The 20,988-nt window shown below is 51.2% G+C and overlaps 2 protein-coding genes across 2 annotated transcripts in view; both read left to right on the plus strand.

Moving 5' to 3' along the window:
• The window catches only part of LOC138369032 (sodium/potassium/calcium exchanger 1-like), a 35,650-nt gene extending 26,572 nt beyond the window's left edge, over positions 1–9,078 (plus strand). Inside the window, exon 5 of the mRNA XM_069331919.1 lies at positions 9,052–9,078. Within this exon, the coding sequence (XP_069188020.1) occupies positions 9,052–9,078 (27 nt within the window). The remainder of the gene's footprint in view (positions 1–9,051) is intronic.
• A 1,147-nt stretch (positions 9,079–10,225) lies between these two features.
• LOC138369033 (zwei Ig domain protein zig-8-like) overlaps positions 10,226–20,988 on the plus strand; it is a 219,715-nt gene continuing 208,952 nt past the window's right edge. The window contains exon 1 of the mRNA XM_069331922.1: positions 10,226–10,386. Within this exon, the coding sequence (XP_069188023.1) occupies positions 10,341–10,386 (46 nt within the window). The 5' untranslated portion in view covers positions 10,226–10,340. The remainder of the gene's footprint in view (positions 10,387–20,988) is intronic.

The following is a 20,988-nucleotide window of genomic DNA, read 5'->3' on the forward strand; positions in this document are numbered from 1 at the left end:
ATTAATTCAGGAAAATTTGGCTTATTAGACAAATCGGGCCTTGCATAGCAGGCCGAGTACGACGTTCTGGCTACTAGGTACAACATATATATATATATATATATATATATATATATATATATATATATATATATATATATATATATATATATATATATATATATATATATATATTGTGACAATAATCTCCTTCAAGAGATTGAGCCTGCTCTTCCCTCCACAATTACGTCGATACAACTATATAAAACTACTATGGAAGAAATGTCCAACAACGACAACAACATCTCCAAGGTTTGCCAGAGCGCAAAACGTATGCAGCCAGGAACACCTGCTCAGACTCAAACCGCCAAACTACCCGTCTTGCTGCCAGCTCCTCTGATTGGTCGCCGGTCGGGCTGCAACTGCACTCCACCCCCCCATACTACTTGATGTCTGGGGCCGCCACGACCTCAGTCCTCAGAATATTCCGTGCTTTCACACAGTTAACATTTCTCCCTGCTAGACGTAAGCTTTGGCATACGTGTACTGAGAGAGGTGATAGCTTAAAGCCAATATTCCAGCACCTTTCATTTATTTGTCTATTGCACTTGTTATTTTGCTCACTTGTCTTAACGTAACTTTTCATTGTGTCATTTAATTATTCTTATTATTTTGATTGATTTTATTATACGAATTTGTTTGTCCATTTTATTCATGTTTGTTTATTTAACGTAATTAAAATTTCATTGTTAAAATTTACTTGTGTTTTGTGTGTCTTCTCCTTACCTTACCACAGACGAAGTTCCAGATTTTCTATTTTTTTTTAATACTATGTGACGAGGCCATACCCCTAGCTTTGAACAGCCGAACACCAACGCGTTACCGTCACATATTATATGGGGGCCTGTCCGGGATGCTTCACTCAGGTACTGGTGCCAAGTGGTAATTTATGGTAAGCGTATTTAACTTTGTTAATGTAGCTTTTACTATTTTTCATATTCAATTTCATTTTTTATAAGGTGCGGTGTATTGTGCATTACGAGAGTAACATATGGTGAAGGTGAGACAACTTTGGATTACGTGGTGACTGTAGGCCTCAGTCATACTCTTAATTGGTCATCTCTCCCTCCGTGTTATTACTCGTGTTTACCATCTTTGTCCCTTGGATATTTCTCATTTTTGACAGATCATCATATTGGTACCCTGGTACTGTGGTCTGCCCCGGGTCAAGAGTACCCAATCTTCTGCAATCTGACTGTAGGAGGACAAAGAGGGCCATAGTTCCTCTAGCTCGAACTTTAGTTGCTGAATTGGGACCTCAGCAGCAGTTCTCGTCACCAGTTGACACCTCGCACCCCTACACGTCAGTCAGAGATGATGATACATACAACGGTAGGGAATTAGCTTACTTTTTCAGAGCACAAAAGTTCGCTAATTCTGTAAGTATCATATTAAATTCAGTAGGAAAAACTTGCTTTATGTCCTATAGAGACTTGGCAAGGTATGCCTACATCCTTGGACTACCAATTTTACTTTTGAGGCAATTTAATGTTTCATTTGTTTTCGAAACTCTGTTTCATTTGTTAGTAGGATTTCTTGCCCTTATCCTCTTACATGAGTACCGGGTACAAGATTTCCTGCGCCCTTGATTTAATTTAATCATTTAACATCTTTTACTTAACTTTAATTGTTAAAGATCTCACAGGATAGGTACCAGTTGCCACGTTGTCCTGTTTCTGACATTCACTATTGAATATTCGTGTACCTTTATTTGCTAATTTCACCATGTTTCGTCTCCAAGCTTTCCGTGCAAATCCAGCAGGTGAAATAGGGACTTTAAGTCGTGCCAAGAGGACTGAATTACAAACTCTTGCACATGAGTATCAACTAGAAGTTCCCTACCAAGCCAACAAAAATGACCTATACAACCTGTTGCTGGATTACTATTTAGAGCAAGGTAAGATAGACTCTGAAACTCATGAAACTTACTATATTGCAGATAAAACTGACTTGGCAACGATGAAACTCAAACTAGAGCTGGCCAAGATTGAACGTGAGCAGCAAAGAGAAGCAGCTGCCATAAGAAGGGACGAACAAGAACGCGAAGCTGCCTTGAGGAGAGACGAACAAGAACGCGAAGCTGCCTTGAGGAGAGAAGAACACGAACGTGGACTCGCCCTCCACGAACGTGAGGTCGCATTACTCCGTGAACGTGAACGAGTACAGCTTGAAACACTCCAGGAGCGGGAACGCGTACAGCTTGAAACCAAACAACGCGAGTTGGAGATGCAACGCGAACATGACAAGCAACAAGCGACTGTGGCTCTAGAGTATCGTCAACGAGAAATCGCCTTGGAAACTTCACACTTCACTCAACGCCAACAAGCTACTGCCAATCTTCCCGTCAGTTTTAATATATCACATGCAAGTAAGTTAATGCCATCCTTTGTAGAAGCAGAAGTTGATGTGTTCTTTACCACCTTTGAAACCCTTGCTAATCAACTCAGTTGGCCTGTCGACCAATGGGCCACACTTCTCAGAGTCCATCTTACAGGTAGAGCTGCAGTCACACTCAGTACTCTGGCGTCTGAGAATGACTACCCGACTCTGAAACAAGCAGTGTTGGACGCCTACCTCCTCTCTACTGAAAGTTATAGAAGGAAATTCCGTGACCACCTGAAGGCAAGTACCACTACCTTCCTTGAGTTTGCTAACACGAAACGGAGATATTTCATGAAATGGCTGGAAGCAGCACATGTCTCTACTTTTACAGAACTCGTCAACCTGATGCTTGTTGAAGAATTCTTGAGACGTGTGCCGCCTCCTGTCCGCCTCTACTTAGCAGATAAAGAAGAAACCGACTACCTGAAGTGTGCTAAGTCGGCTGACACTTACAGCCTCATCCACCGGCTGACACCCGAACCATCCTCCAGTAAGAAGTCGTGGTACAGTTACGAGAAAGTGAGCCCCGATCAAGCTGGTTCACAACTGTACTGCAAGTATTGTAGACTCTATGGACATACCATAGACAAGTGTGGTAAGTCTCAATACAAGGGAACCACTGACCAACAAAAACCCAAACCAACTCCTCCTAAGTCCGGTAAGCCTGTGATGAATGTTGGTGTTAATGTTAATGATCTTTCTCTTTCAGTAACCACCTGTATACTGGAACTGTCTCTGCCAACGGTTCAAATCCGGAGGGACGTTTCAAATTGAAGATCTTGAGGGACACAGCGGCTCTTCAATCGATCATCTTGAAGTCGGCTGTGCCCAACATCACCTACACCGGAGAAACTGTCTTCATCACTGACCTCACTGCTACCACTCCATACCCTCTCGCCAGAGTCCACCTGGATTGTCCCTACGTGAACGGGGAAGTCCAAGTCGCCGTCAGGGAAAAGCCTTTTCCCATGCCTGGAGTGCAACTTCTCCTAGGAAACGACTTGGCAGAAGACCTGCAACCGACCAACCTGATCGTCATGGACAAACCCCAGGTGTGTAACTCTGTGCCAAGTAACCCTATTCTAGAGTATGTTCCAGCAGAGGTTCAAGAGAGTGATGAAGTTTCTCCTCCGGTTCTCGTGACCACCTGTGCACAAGCCGCACGTCCACAGCCAGCTGACTCTACTGCTACCGCTGTCCCTCAAGACCTTCAGAAACTACCCCCGCATCTGACCAAGTTGGAGTTCCGTAAGTTGCAGAGGGAAGATCTTACTTTAACACCATTGTTTTTCCAGGCTGAGACTCAACCCGACAGTATTCCTGGGTTCTTCCTAGAGAACGACTTGCTCTACCGCAGATATAGACCCAGTAAACTGAAGGAGGAGGACGGTTGGGCCAACATCGAACAACTTGTGATTCCCACCAGCCTGCGGCCCACTATTCTACACCTGGCCCACGGAGCGCTCTCCCACTACGGCTTCAACAAGACTTACCATGGAATTCGTCAAGACTACTACTGGCCAGGTATGGTAAATAACGTCAAACAGTACGTAAAACGGTGTCATACATGTCAGATGGCAGGCAAACCGAACATCTCCATTCCCAGAGCGCCACTGATTCCCATACAGGTGCCTGCGGAACCTTTCCACAGACTCATAATAGACTGTGTTGGTCCTTTACCTCGGACCAGTTCAGGTAACGCCTACATCCTAACCATCCTGTGTCCTACCACCAGATTTCCCATAGCAGTTCCAGTGAAGAACATCACGGCTGCTACGGTTATAAAACATCTATTGAAGATCTTCACTCAATACGGATTTCCCAGGGAGATTCAGAGCGACTGTGGTACCAACTTCACCAGTGATCTCTTCAAAAGGACACTGGAGGAGTTCAACATCAAACAGGTATTGTCCAGCCCCTATCATCCTGCTTCACAGGGTTCTCTTGAACGTAGTCATCAGACCATCAAAGCACTCTTGAAAAAGTTTTGTAGTGAAACCTCTAAGGATTGGGATAAGCAGATTGACCTTATAATGTGTATTTTCAGAAGTCTCCCCAATGAGTCCCTAGGAGTATCCCCTTATGAGATGCTCTACGGCCGTAAGTGCCGTACTCCCCTTAAGGCTTTCAAAGACTCTCTCCGAGATGCCACCTTCAGTGAGCATCAGAATGTGCCCCAGTTTCTTCAAAACCTTCAACACATTCTAGAGAGAGTCCACCGTTTTGCCCATGATAATCTATTGAAAGCCCAGGAGAGAATGAAGACTCATTACGACCAGACCAGCAAAGTAAGAAAATTCAAGCCGGGAGACTTCGTCCTTGCATATTTCCCTATCCCAGGTTCACCTTTCCAAAACAGGTTTTCAGGACCCTACCGCGTCAAAGAGTGCAGGAATAACAACAACTACGTAATAGAGACTCCAGATAGGCGGCGGAAGACCCAGCTGTGCCACGTCAACCTCCTGAAGCAATATAATGGTACTCCTCCCACTGTCCTAATTAACTATTCCACCTTCACAGAACCCTACATCCACAGTGAGACCTTCCCAGCTTCTCCTCCCGAAAGCACTGACAAGGAGTCAGCGCTTTCTAATTCCGAAATCCTTAATGATCTTCCCAAATACTTTCAGGATAATCATAGTGCACCTCTCGTCAAGATCTTCAGAGAACATAAAGAGTTGTTCCGAGATGACCCCCAAGAGTGTAATGTTACCCAGCACGACATCCAACTGCTCCCCGACACCCGGCCGATTCGTCAACCCTTCTACCGAATCAGCCCGAGCAAGAAGGAAGTCATGCGTGCTGAGGTGCAGTACCTCTTGGATCATGGACTGGCTACACCTTGTGAGTCCCTCTGGGCCTCGCCTTGTATCTTGGTGCCCAAACCCCAAGGTAAGGTGCGGTTATGTACCGACTATCGTAAACTGAACAATGTAACTGTTAAGGATGCTTACCCCTTGCCAAGGATAGATGACATCCTTGATGCCATTGGTAGTGCCCAGTACTTGTCCCAAGTGGACTTGCTTAAGGGGTACTATCAAGTGTGTCTAACGAAGCGAGCTAAAGAGATATCTGCCTTCATCACTCCTTTTGGACTTTTCAGATATGAACGCCTTCCTTTCGGACTATGTAATGCCCCGGCCACCTTTCAGAGAGCTGTCAACCGTGTCATCCAGGGCTTGGATAACACATACGCCTACCTGGACGATATCGTCGTAGCCTCCAACACCTGGAGTGAACATCTGCTCCAGCTGCGACGTCTGTTCTCCAAGCTCCTGACAGCCGGCCTCACCATCAACCTGGGCAAGTCCACTTTCGCGAAAGGTAAAGTGCGTTATCTGGGTCATGTTATTGGGAGTGGCAGCATAGCTCCGTTAGACTCACACACTCAAGCCATCCAACAGTATCCACAGCCTACCACCAGGAAGCAGCTCCTGCGCTTCCTTGGTCTTGCCTCCTACTACCGTAGGTTTGTGAGGAATTTCAGTACAGTCGCCACACCTCTAATTCTATTAACCAGTCCAAGCAACGGTATAATTGGACCATGCAGCAAACCGTTGCTTTCGAACAACTCAAATTCCTCCTCTGTTCTAACCCCATTCTCGCCTCTCCAGATATCACCAAGCCTTTCGTCCTTCATGTCGACGCCAGTGGTACCGGCGTTGGTGGTGTCCTGATGCAACAACGAGGCGAGGAGGTTCTACCTGTCAGCTACTACAGCTACAAACTGAAACCACACCAGAGGAACTACAGCACTATTGAAAAGGAGCTACTATTCATCGTCCTGAACCTCCAACACTTCGCTCCGTACCTACAAGGCGCCAGGTCTACCACCATCTTCTCAGACCACAACCCTCTCCGCTTCCTACATCAAGCCCAATTCACCAACCAGCGTCTTCTACGATGGGCTCTGTATTTACAAGATTTCAACCTGGAGATCCGCTATATCAAGGGTTCTGACAACACCATAGCCGATGCCCTCTCCAGAGTTTATGAAGTAGAAGCGACTCCATCCATTACTCCACCACATAACGACGTACTTCTTCCAGAACCGCAGGCTTCGGGGGAGAGTTGTGACAATAATCTCCTTCAAGAGATTGAGCCTGCTCTTCCCTCCACAATTACGTCGATACAACTATATAAAACTACTATGGAAGAAATGTCCAACAACGACAACAACATCTCCAAGGTTTGCCAGAGCGCAAAACGTATGCAGCCAGGAACACCTGCTCAGACTCAAACCGCCAAACTACCCGTCTTGCTGCCGGCTCCTCTGATTGGTCGCCGGTCGGGCTGCAACTGCACTCCACCCCCCCATACTACTTGATGTCTGGGGCCGCCACGACCTCAGTCCTCAGAATAATCCGTGCTTTCACACAGTTAACATTTCTCCCTGCTAGACATAAGCTTTGGCGTACGTGTACTGAGAGAGGTGATAGCTTAAAGCCAATATTCCAGCACCTTTCATTTATTTGTCTATTGCACTTCTTGTTATTTTGCTCACTTGTCTTAACGTAACTTTTCATTGTGTCATTTAATTATTCTTATTATTTTGATTGATTTTATTATACGAATTTGTTTGTCCATTTTATTCATGTTTGTTTATTTAACGTAATTAAAATTTCATTGTTAAAATTTACTTGTGTTTTGTGTGTCTTCTCCTTACCTTACCACAGACGAAGTTCCAGATTTTCTATTTTTTTTTAATACTATGTGACGAGGCCATACCCCTAGCTTTGAACAGCCGAACACCAACGCGTTACCGTCACAATATATATATATATATATATATATATATATATATATATATATATATATATATATATATATATATATATATATATATATATATATGTCGTACCTAGTAGCCAGAACGCACTTCTCAGCCTACTATGCAAGGCCCGATTTGCCTAATAAGCCATGTTTTCATGAATTAATGTTTTTTCGACTACCTAACCTACCTAACCTAACCTAACCTAACTTTTTGGGCTACCTAACCTAACCTAACCTATAAAGATAGGTTAGGTTAGGTTAGGTTAGGTAAGGTTGGTTAGGTTCGGTCATATATCTACTTTAATTTTAACTCCAATAAAATAAAATTGACTTCATACATAACGAAATGTGTTGCTTTATCTTTTCATAAGAAAAAAATTAGAGAAAATATATTAATTCAGGAAAACTTTGCTTATTAGGCAAATCGGGCCTTGCATAGTAGGCTGAGAAGTGCGTTCTGGCTACTAGGTACGACATATATATATATATATATATATATATATATATATATATATATATATATATATATATATATATATATATATATATATATATATATTATATATAATATATATATATATTATATATATATATATATATATATATATATATATATATATATATATATATATATATATATATATATATATTATATATAATATATATATATATTATATATATATATATATATATATATATATATATATATATATATATATATATATAAATATATATACTTTTTCTGAAAAAAAAATGTTTTCCACGTGTTTTTCATATGAGGGAAATCTTCGAAACCTCTTTGCCAATTGCTTTGAAAATTTGACACAACGTTGCATTCGAATAGGCGCGTCATTTTATGTACCTACTGTATAGATGCCACCCTTGTGACAGGTAACGACATGCGTTTTTTAAAAACAGCGCCATCTGTTGCACATAATAGCAACATGCACGCTATACTAAATATGTCACGAATTCCATTTTAATGTTTCCGATAGTATTGATCAATTTTATTTTCATAGATTTTGATTTATTTTCTTTTTGATTTAATTATTTTGTGTGAATTGTGTTGGAATTAAGCAGTGTTGTTTACCATAACGTTCATTTCGTGAGTATAGTTTTTTTTTTAATATTTTCTATTCATTTTTAACTGTTTTTCTTATATTTCAGCGATGGGAACATCAGATCACTTGATGTTCCCAATTTTCTGATGGGAACATCAGACCATTCGGGAAGGCATCGGACGAGGGAGTGGGGAATGGTGGGGAGGACGAGGGGACGGAAGTGAGAGATGGTGGGGAGGACGAGGGGACGGAAGTGAGAGATGGTGGGAAGAACGAAGGGAAAAGGGAGGGGGTAATGGTGGGGAAGACAAAGGGACAGGGGAGTGGGTCATGGTGGGAAGGAAGAGGGGAAGGTGGAGTGGGGAATGGTGGGGAGGCCGAGGAGACGGGTGAAGGGGGAATGGTGGGGAGAACTGGGGGACATGGAAGGTTGTTGTGGCTCAGCAACGCACATGCGTAATATTATTTTATTTCGCGTCGAGGTCTCGTATTAAGGACAGTTCAGAAAGTCTGACGAATATATAAAATGATCCGGCCACTAAACTAACTATCACCTGCCAATATAACGTGGCGGTGAACACTGGTGGCTGGGCGAGGCGCTGTGGTTAGCTCCGTCGTGTCATTTAGCAATATTGCTGTCGCTTCGTCTGCATGAAACCTGCGTGTGGGAATATTGCTCAAAAATGCTAACAATATTGATAGTTTTGCCTGGAGTTGGGCAGTTTGTGCTGGCTGTCCCTTCGTCTATGGTCGTGGAGTAATTCTATATCACTAACGAGAGCCGCTGTATTCCCAGGTGCCTAAACGTAAGAGAATTCGGTAGAAATATAACTGTATTTTTGTGTTTGTCCGAGTAAAGGAAATTCTCAGAGGCGGATTTAATGATGAATTTATAGGATGAGTTGTGGTGGTGTGAGGTGGAGAGGTGGAGCGGTGTGGTGGAGGCACGAGTCAGTGTGGCTGCAGCCGTCGTGGTGGGAGGGTGTACAGCGCTCCGCTCCGTACCTGGACCAGCTGAGCCCAACAGCTTCTGGTGATACGACCATTACTGATAGTTAATAAACGTCAACGCCTTCCTTCCCCCTCACGCTCGCGGGGTATTGACTCGCTGATAACAATGAGGATGAGATACAGCCTAACCTCAGAAACTTATGACGACAATTTAAAGTTTTATTTTACTAATAGGGAGAAAACCAATTTAGTAAAGTAATGATCAAGTGTTAAATAGAATAATTAATTAACGTGATTTAGCATCCAAGCACTGATGATAATCATTCTCAGCTTATTACCTGGTGTTGTATTTGTCTATTGTATTCAGTAAACAGACTGTTGTAGTTACGTAGTCAAGAATTGACTTGTTTACTCGTGAGTAATATTCATCTCTGAAACAATTGATCAACTCTACAGAAACCCTTGAGAGCAAGAGATATTGACCTTTAATTAGATATCAAAACTGAACGTTTGGATCTTAGGAAATTTCTCCTACTTAAGGTGGTGCGGCGAGTGGATGGTCAGTCCTGGTGTAACCAAGTCCTGTTGAAAGTGGCTAGCCAGTAAGGACTCCGAGTCTGACCTTAAATAGTAAAAACCCCGACCGCCTGGACCCCCTCTCTGACCCCCTAAGCAGTGTCGACCCCCTCTCTGACCCCCTAAGCAGTGACGACCCCCTCTCTGATCCCCTAAGCAGTGACGACCCCCTCTCTGACCCCCTAAGCAGTGACGACCCCCTCTCTGACCCCCTAAGCAGTGACGACCCCCCCTCTCTGACCCCCTAAGCAGTGACGACCCCCTCTCTGACCCCCTAAGCAGTGACGACCCCCTCTCTGACCCCCTAAGCAGTGTCGACCCCCTCTCTGACCCCCTAAGCAGTGACGACCCCCTCTCTGACCCCCTAAGCAGTGACGACCCCCTCTCTGACCCCCTAAGCAGTGACGACCCCTCTCTGACCCCGGCCAGGTTGACCTAACACAGAGAGAGAGGGGTCAGTGGCGGGAGGCAGACAGTGCTTTATAGTGACCATCATCGGAAAATCCTTTGATCGTAAAAAAAAAAAAGTGGAGCCAAACAACTGTTGGTGTTGGCATCATGTATGCCCTTCTGTTGGCACTCTTCCTCGCTACCACTACACCAGGTAAGGCACAGATGACAGGTTTTATCCACATTCATGCCAAATTAATCGTGCCAAAATTGTAACATAAGTTCTTTGTTTACCTTTCCTTCAAAGTCATCAAAATCGCATGATGGCATTTTTCCTTCTATCAAACACAATTGGTGTCGTGTGTAGAAGATATGAATGTTTTACGAAATTGTTGAAAAACTCGTGTATTTGCGGATTTTTTTTTCCTAAGTAATTATTGTAAAAGTGTGTTAATTTTTCTAAATAAGAACCATCGTTTTTTAATTGTAGAAAGTAAATGGAAATTTGATGAAGTTCGTGTTTAAAACTGATTTATATTAACAGAAGGATATTACGTATGTAGTGAAAGAATATCTAGACTTATATAAAGGAAGAATATCTACATTCAGTGATACCTCAGAAAATATATTTTTTTACATGTTAAACTTTTTAGTAACTAGGTTCGTTATTTTCACATTAGACGCGCGTCAGGACGAAAGACCAACAGTGCTGGTCACTGTTGTAGGTGACACTGTTGTAGGCGAGAGATCACTGTTGGTGACCTGTTGTCTACAGAAATAGTCTGGGTCAAAAATATCCAGCAGTATAATATGTCTTCATGATGTTCCAGTGTCCTGTGGTACCCTAAAGGGAGGGTACCACAGGGCTTCCTTAACCCTGGGTTAAGGGAGCCGGTGGCTGAGCGGATCCTGTGGTCCCGGGTTCGATCTCGCGCGCCGGGGAAAAACGATGGGCAGAGTTTCTTTCACCCTGATGCTCCTGTTACCTAGGAGTAAAATGGGTACCTGGGTGCTAGTCACCTGTCAAGGCTGCTTCTTGGGGGTGGAAGCCTGGTCGAGGACCGGGCCGCGGGGACACTAAACCCCGAAATCATCTCAAGATATACCATGGATTACTGTGTGGTACCCTGGATTACTGTGTGGTACCCTGGGTTACTGTGTGGTACCCTGGGTTACTGTGTGGTACCCTGGGTTACTGCGTGGTACCCTGGGTTACTGTATGGTACCTTGGGTTAGGGTGTGGTACCCTGGGTTATTGTATGGTACCCTGGGGTACTGTGTGGTACCCTGGGTTACTGTATGGTACCCTGGGTTACTGTATGGTACCCTGGGTTAGGGTGTGGTACCCTGGGTTATTGTATGGTACCCTGGGGTACTGTGTGGTACCCTGGGTTACTGTATGGTACCCTGGGTTACTGTATGGTACCCTGGGTTACTGTATGGTACCCTGGGTTACTGTGTAGTACCCTGGGTTACTGTGTGGTACCCTGGGTTACTGTATGGTACCCTGGGTTACTGTATGGTACCCTGGGTTACTGTATGGTACCCTGGGTTATTGTATGGTACCCTGGGGTATTGTGTGGTACCCTGGGTTACTGTATGGTACCCTGGGTTACTGTATGGTACCCTGGGATACTGTATGGTACCCTGGGATACTGCGTGGTACCCTGGGTTACTGTATGGTACCCTGGGATACTGTATGGTACCCTGGGATACTGCGTGGTACCCTGGGTTACTGCATTGTACCCTGGGTTACTGTGTGGTACCCTGGGGTAGTGTGTGAATCCCTGGGTTACTGCATTGTACCCTGGGATACTGCATGGTACCCTGGGATACTGCATGGTACCCTGCGGTACTTCATGGTACCCTGGGGTACTGCATGGTACCATGGGGTACTGCATGGTACCATGGTATACTGCATGGTACCCTGGGGTACTGCATGGTACCCTGGGGAACTGCATGGTACCCTGGGGTACTGCATGGTACCCTGGGGTACTGCATGGTACCCTGGGGTACTGCATGGTACCCTGGGGTACTGTATGGTACCCTGCGGTACTGCATGGTACCCTGGGGTACTGCATGGTACCCTGGGTTACTGCATGGTACCCTGGGGTACTGTATGGTACCCTGGGGTACTGCATGGTACCTTGGGGTACTGCATGGTACCATGGGGTACTGCATGGTACCATGGTATACTGCATGGTACCCTGGGGTACTGCATGGTACCCTGGGGAACTGCATGGTACCACTGGGGTACTGCATGGTACCCTGGGGTACTGCATGGTACCCTGGGGTACTGCATGGTACCCTGGGGTACTGTATGGTACCCTGCGGTACTGCATGGTACCCTGGGTACTGCATGTACCCTGGGTTACTGCATGGTACCCTGGGGGTACTGTATGGTACCCTGGGGTACTGCATGGACCTTGGGGTACTGCATGGTACCCTGGGTTACTGCATCGTACCCTGGGGTACTGTATGGTACCCTGGGGTACTGCATGGTACCCTGGGGTACTGCATGGTACCCTGGGGTACTGTATGGTACCCTAGGGTACTGTATGGTACCCTAGGGTACTGTATGGTACCCTGGGGTACTGCATGGTTCAGCTATTCTCACGGAAACTCGAAACATTTAAAATCATTTGAAAATAATTGGGGGGAACTACCACAGTGCCTGAGAAAGGCGCCGTTTAACTGTAAACATAGAAAATGGGATGAGGGGAAAAACTGTTATTGGTGTGTGAGGATGAAGGTGAGAGAGGGAGCAGCACCCGACATGAACTAGGAGGAGCGACGACCGGAGTTGTGCAGCTATTGGTGAACACGGATCACCAGTTAGGAGTGAAGGGAGGACGCTACTGGTGGAGGTTTGTGGTGAACTGTTGAGCAATACTGCAGGGTGTTGTGCAACACTACCGGGGTGTACTGAGCGGTGCTGTGCAACACTAGGTACCGGGGTGTACTGAGCGGTGCTGTGCAACACTAGGTACCGGGGTGTACTGAGCGTGCCTGTGTAACACTAGGTACCGGGGTGTACTGAGCGTAGCTGTGTAACACTAGGTACCGGGGTGTACTGAGCGGGGCTGTGCAACACTAGTTACCGGGGTGTACTGAGCGTGGCTGTGTAACACTAGGTACCGGGGTGTACTTAGCGGGGCTGTGCAACACTAGGTACCGGAGTGTACTGAGCGGTGTTGTGCAACACTACGTACCGGGGTACTGAGCGGGGCTGTGCAACACTAGGTACCGGAGTGTACTGAGCGGTGTTGTGCAACACTAGGTACCGGGGTGTACTGAGCGTGCCTGTGTAACACTAGGTACCGGGGTGTACTGAGCGTGGCTGTGCAACAATAGGTACCGGGGTGTACTGAGCGTGGCTGTGCAACAATAGGTACCGGGGTGTACTGAGCGTGGCTGTGCAACTCTTGGTACCGGGGTGTACTGAGCGTGGCTGTGCAACACTAGGTACCGGGGTTACTGAGCGTGGCTGTGCAACAATAGGTACCGGGGTGTACTGAGCGTGGCTGTGCAACAATAGGTACCGGGGTGTACTGAGCGTGGCTGTGCAACACTTGGTACCGGGGTGTACTGAGCGTGGCTGTGCAACAATAGGTACCGGGGTGTACTGAGCGTGGCTGTGCAACACTAGGTACCGGGGTGTACTGAGCGTGGCTGTGCAACAATAGGTACCAGGGTGTACTGAGCGTGGCTGTGCAACAATAGGTACCGGGGGGTACTGAGCGTGGCTGTGCAACACTTGGTACCGGGGTGTATTGAGCGTGGCTGTGCAACAATAGGTACCGGGGTGTACTGAGCGGGGCTGTGCAACAATAGGTACCGGGGTGTACTGAGCGGGGCTGTGCAACAATAGGTACCGGGGTGTACTGAGCGGGGCTGTGTAACAATAGGTACCGGGTGTACTGAGCGTGGCTGTGCAACAATAGGTACCGGGGTGTACTGAGCGGGGCTGTGCAAACAATAGGTACCGGGGTGTACTGAGGTGGCGTGCAACAATAGGTACCGGGGTGTACTGAGCGTGGCTGTGCAACAATAGGTACCGGTGGGTACTGAGCGTGGCTGTGCAACACTTGGTACCGGGGTGTACTGAGCGTGGCTGTGCAACAATAGGTACCGGGGTGTAACTGAGCGTGGCTGTGCAACACTAGGTACCGGGGTGTACTGAGCGTGGCTGTGCAACAATAGGTACCGGGGTGTACTGAGCGTGGCTGTGCAACAATAGGTACCGGGGTGTACTGAGCGTGGCTGTGCAACTCTTGGTACCGGGGTGTACTGAGCGTGGCTGTGCAACAATCGGTACCGGGGTGTACTGAGCGTGGCTGTGCAACACTAGGTACCGGGGTGTACTGAGCGTGGCTGTGCAACAATAGGTACCGGGGTGTACTGAGCGTGGCTGTGCAACAATAGGTACCGGGGGGTACTGAGCGTGGCTGTGTAACACTTGGTACCGGGGTGTACTGAGCGTGGCAGTGCAACAATAGGTACCGGGGTGTACTGAGCGGGGCTGTGCAACAATAGGTACCGGGGTGTACTGAGCGGGGCTGTGCAACAATAGGTACCGGGGTGTACTGTGCGGGGCTGTGTAACAATAGGTACCGGGGTGTACTGAGCGTGGCTGTGCAACAATAGGTACCGGGGTGTACTGAGCGGGGCTGTGCAACAGTAGGTCAGGTACCGGGGTGTACTGAGCGTGGCTGTGCAACAATAGGTACCGGTTTGTACTGAGCGTGGCTGTGCAACAATAGGTACCGGGGGGTACTGAGCGTGGCTGTGCAACACTTGGTACCGGGGTGTACTGAGCGTGGCTGTGCAACAATAGGTACCGGGGTGTACTGAGCGTGGCTGTACAACACTAGGTACCGGGGTGTACTGAGCGTGGCTATGCAACACTAGGTACCGGGGTGTACTGAGCGTGGCTGTGCAACAATAGGTTCCGGGGTGTACTGAGCGTGGCTGTGCAACACTAGGTACCGGGGTGTACTGAGCGTGGCTGTGCAACAATAGGTACCGGGGTGTACTGAGCGAGGATTAATGCCCTAGGTCACTGCTAGCTGCCCTGGGTCACTGCTAGCTGCCCTGGGTCACTGCTAGCTGCCCTGGGTCACTGCTAGCTGCCTGGGTCACTGCTAGCTGCCCTAGGTCACTGCTAGCTGCCCTGGGTCACTGCTAGCTGCCCTGGGTCACTGCTAGCTGCCCTGGGTCACTGCTAGCTGCTCTGGGTCACTGCTAGCTGCCCTGGGTCACTGCTAGCTGCCCTGGGTCACTGCTAGCTGCCCTGGGTCACTGCTAGCTGCCCTGGGTCACTGCTAGGTTCCCTGGGTCACTGCTAGCTGTCCCGGGTCACTGCTAGCTGCCCTGTGTCACTGCTAGCTGCCCTGGGTCACTGCTAGCTGCCCTGTGTCACTGCTAGCTGCCCTGGTTCACTGCTAGCTGTCCCCGGGTCACTGCTAGCTGCCCTGGGTCACTGCTAGCTGCCCTGGGTCACTGCTAGCTGCTCTGGGTCACTGCTAGCTGCCCTGGGTCACTGCTAGCTGCCCTGGGTCACTGCTAGCTGCCCTGGGTCACTGCTAGCTGCTCTGGGTCACTGCTAGCTGCTCTGGGTCACTGCTAGCTGCCCTAGGTCACTGCTAGCTGCCCTGGGTCACTGCTAGCTTCCCTGGGTCACTGCTAGCTGCCCTGGGTCACTGCTAGCTGCTCTGGGTCACTGCTAGCTGCCCTGGGTCACTGCTAGCTGCCCCTGGGTCACTGCTAGCTGCCCTGGGTCACTGCTAGGTTCCCTGGGTCACTGCTAGCTGTCCTGGGTCACTGCTAGCTGCCCTGTGTCACTGCTAGCTGCCCTGGGTCACTGCTAGCTGCCCTGGGTCCACAGCTAGCTGCCCTGGGTCACTGCTAGCTGCCCTGGGTCACTGCTAGCTGCTCTGGGTCACTGCTAGCTGCCCTGGGTCACTGCTAGCTGCCCTGGGTCACTGCTAGCTGCCCTGGGTCACTGCTAGCTGCCCTGGGTCACTGCTAGCTGTCCTGGGTCACTGCTAGCTACCCTGGGTCACTGCTAGCTGCCCTGGGTCACTGCTAGTTGCCCTGGGTCACTGCTAGCTGCCCTACGTCACTGCTAGCTGCCCTGGGTCACTGCTAGCTGCCCTGGGTCACTGCTAGCTGCCCTGGGTCACTGCTAGCTGCTCTGGGTCACTGCTACCTGCTCTGGGTCACTGCTAGCTGCCCTGGGTCACTGCTAGCTGCCCTGGGTCACTGCTAGCTGCCCTGGGTCACTGCTAGGTTCCCTGGGTCACTGCTAGCTGTCCCGGGTCACTGCTAGCAGCCCTGTGTCACTGCTAGCTGCCCTGGGTCACTGCTAGCTGCCCTGTGTCACTGCTAGCTGCCCCTGGGTCACTGCTAGCTGTCCCCGGGTCACTGCTAGCTATCCCGGGTCAATGCTAGCTGCCCTGGGTCACTGCTAGCTGCCCTGGGGTCACTGCTAGCAGTCCCGGGTCACTGCTAGCTGCCCTGGGTCACTGCTAGCTGTCCTGGGTCACTGCTAGCTGCCCTGGGTTCACTGCTAGCGGCCCTGGGTCACTGCTAGCTGCCCTGGGGTCACTGCTAGCTGCCCTGTGTCACTGCTAGCTGCCCTGGGTCACTGCTAGCTGTCCCCGGGTCACTGCTAGCTGCCCTGGGTCACTGCTAGCTGCCCTGGGTCACTGCTAGCTGCCCTGGGTCACTGCTAGCTGCCCTGGGTCACTGCTAGCTGCCCTAGGTCACTGCTAGCTGCCCTGGGTCACTGCTAGCTTACCCTGGGTCACTGCTAGCTGCTCTGGGTCACTGCTAGCTGCCCTGGGTCACTGCTAGCTGCCCTGGGTCACTGCTAGCTGCCCTGGGTCACTGCTAGCTGCAATGGGTCACTGCTAGGTCCCTGGGTCACTGCTAGCTGTCCCGGGTCACTGCTAGCTGCCCTGGGTCACTGCTAGCTGCCCTGGGTCACAGCTAGCTGCCCTGGGTCACTGCTAGCTGCCCTGGGTCACTGCTAGCTGCTCTGGGTCACTGCTAGCTGCCCTGGGTCACTGCTAGCTGCCCTGGGCCACTGCTAGCTGCCCCTGGGTCACTGCTAGCTGCCTGGGTCACTGCTAGCTGTTCTGGGTCACTGCTAGCTGCCCTGGGTCACTGCTAGCTGCCCTGGGTCACTGCTAGTTGCCCTGGGTCACTGCTAGCTGCCCTAGGTCACTGCTAGCGTGCCCTGGGTCACTGCTAGCTGCCCTGGGTCACTGGCTAGCTGCCCTGGTCACTGCTAGCTGCTCTGGGTCACTGCTAGCTGCTCTGGAGTCACTGCTAGCTGCCCTGGGTCACTGCTAGCTGCCCTGGGTCACTGCTAGCTGCCCTGGGTCACTGCTAGCTGTCCCGGGTCACTGCTAGCTGCCCTGTTGTCACTGCTAGCTGCCCTGTGGTCACTGCTAGCTGCCCTGTGTCACTGCTAGCTGCCCTGGGTCACTGCTAGCTGTCCCCGGGTCACTGCTAGCTATCCCGGGTCACTGCTAGCTGCCCCTGGGGTCACTGCTAGCTGCCCTGGGGGTCACTGCTAGCAGTCCCGGGTCATTGCTAGCTGCCCTGGGTCCTGCTAGCTGTCTTGGGTCACTGTTAGCTGCCCTGGGTTCAATGCTAGCGGCCCTGGGTCACTGCTAGCTGCCCTGGGGTCACTGCTAGCTGCCCTGGGTCACTGCTAGCTGTCCCGGGTCACTGCTAGCTGCCCTGGGTCACTGCTAGCTGTCCCGGGTCACTGCTAGCTGCCCTGGGTTCACTGCTAGCGGCCCTGGGTCACTGCTAGCTGCCCTGGGTCACTGCCAGCTGCCCTGGGTCACTGCTAGCTGCCCTGGGGTCACTGCTAGCTTCCCCGGGTCACTGCTAGCTGCCCCTGGGTCACTGCTAGCTGCCCTGGGGTTACTGCTAGCAGTCCCGGGTCACTGCTATCTGCCCTGGGTCACTGCTAGCTGTCCCGGGTCACTGCTAGCTGCCCTGAGTTCACTGCTAGCGGCCCTGGGTCACTGCTAGCTGCCCTGGGGTCACTGCTAGCAGTCCCGGGTCACTGTTAGCTGTCCCTGGGTCACTGCTAGCTGCCCTGGGTTCACTGCTAGCGGCCCTGGGTCACTGCTAGCGGTCCCGGGTCACTGCTAGCTGTCCCCGGGTCACTGCTAGCTATCTCGGGTAACTGCTAGCTGTCCCGGGTCACTGCTAGCTATCCCTGGTCACTGCTAGCTGTCCCGGGTCACTGCTAGGTGCCCTGGGTCACTGCTAGCTGCCCTTGGTCACTGTTAGCTGCCCTGGGTCACTGCTAGCTTCCCTGGGTCACTGCTAGCTGCCCTGGGTCACTGCTAGCTGCTTTGGGTCACTGCTAGCTGCCCTGTGTCACTGCTACTGCCCTGGGTCACTGCTACTGCCCTGGGTCACTGCTAGCTGCCCTGGGCCACTGCTAGCTGCCCTGGGTCACTGCTAGCTATTCCGGGTCACTGCTAGCTGCCCTGGGCCCACTGCTAGCTACCCTGGGTCACTGCTAGCTGTCCTGGGTCACTGCTAGCTGCCCTGGGTCACTGCTAGCTGCCCTGGGTCACTGCTAGCTGCCCTGGGTCACTGCTAGCTGCCCTGGGTCACTGCTAGCTGCCCTGGGTCACTGCTAGCTGCCCTGGGTCACTGCTAGCTGCTCTGGGTCACTGCTAGCTGCCCTGGGCCACTGCTAGCTACCCTGGGTCACTGCTAGCTGCCCTGGGTCACTGCTAGCTGCTTTGGGTCACTGCTAGCTGCCCTGGGTCACTGCTAGCTATTCCGGGTCACTGCTAGCTGCCCTGGGCCACTGCTAGCTACCCTGGGTCACTGCTAGCTGCCCTGGGTCACTGCTAGCTGCCCTGGGTCACTGCTAGCTGCTCTGGGTCACTGCTAGCTGCCCTGGGTCACTGCTAGCTGCCCTGGGTCACTGCTAGCTGCTCTGGGTCACTGCTAGCTGCCCTGGGCCACTGCTAGCTACCCTGGGTCACTGCTAGCTGCCCTGGGTCACTGCTAGCTGCTTTGGGTCACTGCTAGCTGCCCTGGGTCACTGCTAACTGCCCTGGGTCACTGCTAGCTGCCCTGGGTCACTGCTAGCTGCTTTGGGTCACTGCTAGCTGCCCTGGGTCACTGCTAGCTGCCCTGGGTCACAGCTAGCTGCCCTGGGTCACTGCTAGCTGCCCTGGGTCACTGCTAGCTGCTCTGGGTCACTGCTAGCTGCTCTGGGTCACTGCTAGCTGCCCTGGGTCACTGCTAGCTGCTTTGGGTCACTGCTAGCTGCCCTGTGTCACTGCTAGCTGCCCTTGGTCACTGTTAGCTGCCCTGGGTCACTGCTAGCTGCCCTGGGTCACTGCAAGCTGCCCTGGGTCACAGCTAGCTGCCCTGGGTCACTGCTAGCTGCCTTGGGTCACTGCTAGCTGCCCTGGGTCACTGCTAGCTGCTCTGGGTCACTGCTAGCTGCCCTGGGTCACTGCTAGCTGCCCTGGGTCACTGCTAGCTGCTCTGGGTCACTGCTAGCTGCCCTGGGTCACTGCTAGCTGCCCTGGGTCACTGCTAGCTGCCCTGGGTCACTGCTAGCTGCCCTGGGTCACTGCTAGCTGTCCTGGGTCACTGCTAGCTGCCCTGGGTCACTGCTAGCTGCCCTGGGTCACTGCTAGTTGCCCTGGGTCACTGCTAGCTGCCCTAGGTCACTGCTAGCTGCCCTGGGTCACTGCTAGCTGCCCTGGGACACTGCTAGCTGCCCTGGGTCACTGCTAGCTGCTCTGGGTCACTGCTAGCTGCTCTGGGTCACTGCTAGCTGCCCTGGGTCACTGCTAGCTGCCCTGGGTCACTGCTAGCTGCCCTGGGTCACTGCTAGCTGTCCCGGGTCACTGCTAGCTGCCCTGTGTCACTGCTGGCTGCCCTGGGTCACTGCTAGCTGCCCTGTTTCACTGCTAGCTGCCCTGGGTCACTGCTAGCTGTCCCCGGGTCACTGCTAGCTATCCCGGGTCACTGCTAGCTGCCCTGGGTCACTGCTAGCTGCCCTGGGGGTCACTGCTAGCAGTCCCGGGTCACTGCTAGCTGCCCTGGGTCACTGCTAGCTGTCCTGGGTCACTGCTAGCTGCCCTGGGTTCACTGCTAGCGGTCCTGGGTCACTGCTAGCTGCCCTGGGGTCGCTGCTAGCGGCCCTGGGTCACTGCTAGCTGTCCCGGGTCACTGCTAGCTGCCCTGGGTCACTGCTAGCTGTCCCGGGTCACTGCTAGCTGCCATGGGTTCACTGCTAGCGGCCCTGGGTCACTGCTAGCTGCCCTAGGTCACTGCCAGCTGCCCCTGGGTCACTGCTAGCTGCCCTGGGGTCACTGCTAGCTTCCCCGGGTCACTGCTAGCTGCCCTGGGTCACTGCTAGCTGCCCTGGGGTCACTGCTAGCAGTCCCGGGTCACTGCTATCTGCCCTGGGTCACTGCTAGCTGTCCCGGGTCACTGCTAGCTGCCCTGGGTTCACTGCTAGCGGCCCTGGGTCACTGCTAGCTGCCCTGGGGTCACTGCTAGCAGTCCCGGGTCACTGTTAGCTGTCCCTGGGTCACTGCTAGCTGCCCTGGGTTCACTGCTAGCGGCCCTGGTCACTGCTAGCGGTCCCGGGTCACTGCTAGCTGTCCCGGGTCACTGCTAGCTATCTCGGGTAACTGCTAGCTGTCCCGGGTCACTGCTAGCTATCCCTGGTCACTGCTAGCTGTCCCGGGTCACTGCTAGGTGCCCTGGGTCACTGCTAGCTTCCCTTGGTCACTGTTAGCTGCCCTGG

This window comes from Procambarus clarkii, chromosome 3 (assembly GCF_040958095.1).
Source record: "Procambarus clarkii isolate CNS0578487 chromosome 3, FALCON_Pclarkii_2.0, whole genome shotgun sequence".
Taxonomy (NCBI): Eukaryota; Metazoa; Arthropoda; class Malacostraca; order Decapoda; family Cambaridae; genus Procambarus; species Procambarus clarkii.